Raw genomic sequence first — 2,781 nt, 5'->3', positions numbered from 1 at the left:
AGCATTCCCTCCCCCCCCCCCCCCCCCAAAAAAAAAAAGAAAAGTTTCAGCACAGGTAATCATTTTGGAAAATTTTAGAATCAAATCTGTTTATACGAATTTTAATTCAGGCCCTACACAAGCAAATCCAATAGGCATGTAACTATTTGACCCAACACACATCAGTTGGACCGGCGAAGCATGTAACTATTTGGTCCAAAAATAAAACTGATCGATGTGTTGGGCCCAATGTTTAGTAAAACATGTTTTTCAAAGCAAACATTTTGTTATATCCGTCATATGTGATGTACAGTAATATTGTTTTGTCAAGGAATAGCAGGCACAACAGAGCATGTTTATGCCACAGTCAACAAGAAACATCGTGGCATCCTTTTGCCCTCAGTCCCATCACAATCCAAAGAGTAAAGATGATTTAAAAAATGGGCGAAGACAAAATCTTCGTAAATCCGAATGTATAATAGTTTCCCAATCATGAACAGACAGATTTTCAGCAGACTGAATATTTGAAATCCTGCAATTCATGGAAACCAAACTACAAATTTCAGAGTTCACCGGCTTAGAAGGATAAACAAGTAACTCAAGTCTGGTTTTCGTAACAGACCATCTATCAAGCAAAGTTGAATACTCCATTGAATATTGCAAAATCTCTTATCCTTTAAAGTACAATTTCTGAAACTTCCAAAGGGTAAGGTTGCAGCACGTTTAGGTAAAATAATAATAGCCAATTTAAAACGAGGTAGCATGAACAAATGATAACGTTCTGTTATCAAATTTCAAAACTATCCAGTTCAAAACAAGGCAACGGGACTTTTATTGCAATATTTGTAGTTAATACACCTTGCAATCATTCTTAGTACTAATACACATTGAAATATGCCATAGGTAAAATCTTTAATAGCTATATATCCAAGCCATATTATCGTGTGAGATCCTTATATCCAAGCCATATTATCATGTGGATAATTAACATGTCCAATAGCTATATCCACACCATATTATTCCCCATCTTCTTGATAACTTGATACACATAGGATACGAGATGGGCCTGAAATTAGTAGATTTGACATGTCAATTCAATATGCAATAAATGATTCAGTGATATAATATCTAGAGAAAAGAAAAAAGTTATTTAGAAGTTGAATATCTTAATTATTTGATCGAAAAACTTAAAAGGTGTATTCTTACTAAGAGAATAACAAACATATTCATCAATGGCCTTAACCAAGTAGGATGGGGCACAAGCTCTGGTTTTCTAATGAGAAAAGGGACATATATAAATATATATATTATATATGGTAATGCATGGAACAGGTGAAAATTTTGTTTGGCGGGTATCTAAACCAAACATGTCTAGACCTTAGGCATTTGCACTGGCATCGACAGGCTTGAACTCCTGGAGCTCCTTGAAGTCCATCCATGGTTTCTCCCAGACCTTAGCTTCATAGAGCTTCTTGGCATCCCCTTCCTTCACCTCAATTGTGAAATAGTACAAAGTGCCAGCGACAACTTGCTGCTTCACACTCACAAGCTTCTCGAACTCCAGCAGAGAATTCTGCGCATGGTAGTATCAAGATTAAATGCTAATCAGTCCAGAACCTCCTGTTCCATATTGTCATAAAAGAGAACACAGCACAATCTTTGAACACAAAAAATTGCCTAACTGCACTTTTAACAAACATACGCAACACCGCATCTTTTTTTTTCTCACCGACTCGAGCAGGTTTACATGACTAGGAATCAAAATTACTTCCTTGGCGAGAACAAATGAAATTGAATTGGATCAATTTAAAAATTAAATAGAGCCGTGTGTCATGCGTTGCATAATTAGTCCATAGAACACAGATCTAGTTGGACGACCGGCCTTGCGAAGAGGAGAAGTAGGGAGGAGGGTAGAGCGGGGCGCTTACGGCCTTCTTGTTGTGCTCGGTGACGGCGAAGCGGGCGAGGTCGACGAGGTGGAGGTCGTTCTCGTTCCCCACCGGCTCGACGCCGCCAAGCACCGGCCCTCCGTCGCTCGACATCTTCTCCTCCCCTTCTCCCCCCGCGCGATGCGCCTCGGCCTGAGCGGACGGCGTGGCTAGCGAGTGCAGCACGAGCAGGGCGGCTACCAATCCGGCGACTCGATATTTCCGCATGTCGATCGCGGCCTTGGATTTTATAGCGCGGGGGGTCGCGGACTCGCGGGGGGGAAGACGACGAGATGAGATGGATGGAGACGGTGTAGAATGGGCGACACGTTTGGAAATTGGAACCGAGCCGAGCGGGCGGTTGGAACCAGTGTTTCCCGGTTTCTTTAATTATCTCGCCAGTTGCCAGGCGGCGTTATCTCCATGTATCACGTCACGGTCACTGGTGGAGTGGTGGAACGCAGGAGTCTGGTACCGTGACGATGGCAACGTCGGTGGTGTTTGTTTGATATAACTCCGGTTCGCGTGCCACCGGCCGCTGAGATGACTAGTAGAGATATCATTGGTTATTGCTACAGATATTTGACAAGTTTTCGATTTTTTTTTTCGCCTGGCTGTATGTGGCTGAGCTTTGAGCCTTTGAGCTCCAAGATGGTCCATGACTAGAGAGCCGGTGTGTGCGGCCATGTCGTCACGTCACCTACTCTGATCATGTATATCGTTGCAAAGAATAACCTTGACACCTTGTCCATGTATAGTTATCGGCATCTTGGACCATTAACCCGACGCGGGAGTACGCGTTATCCGGATAACGAGAACGATGTAGCATATTATGTTTGAATTTCTGGGGAGTCAAACCTATGCAACATTGAAC

At 42.7% G+C, this 2,781-nt stretch overlaps 1 protein-coding gene across 1 annotated transcript; it reads right to left on the bottom strand.

The window, feature by feature from the left end:
• Positions 1-787: 787 nt before the first annotated feature.
• On the bottom strand, positions 788-2,256 carry LOC127761933 (cysteine proteinase inhibitor 1). Its single transcript, XM_052286272.1, has 3 exons — positions 1,908-2,256; positions 1,357-1,552; positions 788-1,045 (listed from the first exon to the last, which is right to left on the bottom strand). Exons 1-2 carry the CDS (start codon positions 2,133-2,135, stop codon positions 1,358-1,360), a joined length of 423 nt encoding a protein of 140 aa, XP_052142232.1. The 5' UTR covers positions 2,136-2,256; the 3' UTR covers positions 788-1,045; position 1,357.
• Between the last annotated feature and the right edge of the window lie 525 nt (positions 2,257-2,781).

Source organism: Oryza glaberrima, chromosome 1, assembly GCF_000147395.1.
Source record: "Oryza glaberrima chromosome 1, OglaRS2, whole genome shotgun sequence".
Classification (NCBI taxonomy): domain Eukaryota; kingdom Viridiplantae; phylum Streptophyta; class Magnoliopsida; order Poales; family Poaceae; genus Oryza; species Oryza glaberrima.
The sequence above is the reverse complement of the archived record's forward strand: the minus strand, read 5'-3'. Positions and strand labels throughout refer to the sequence as shown.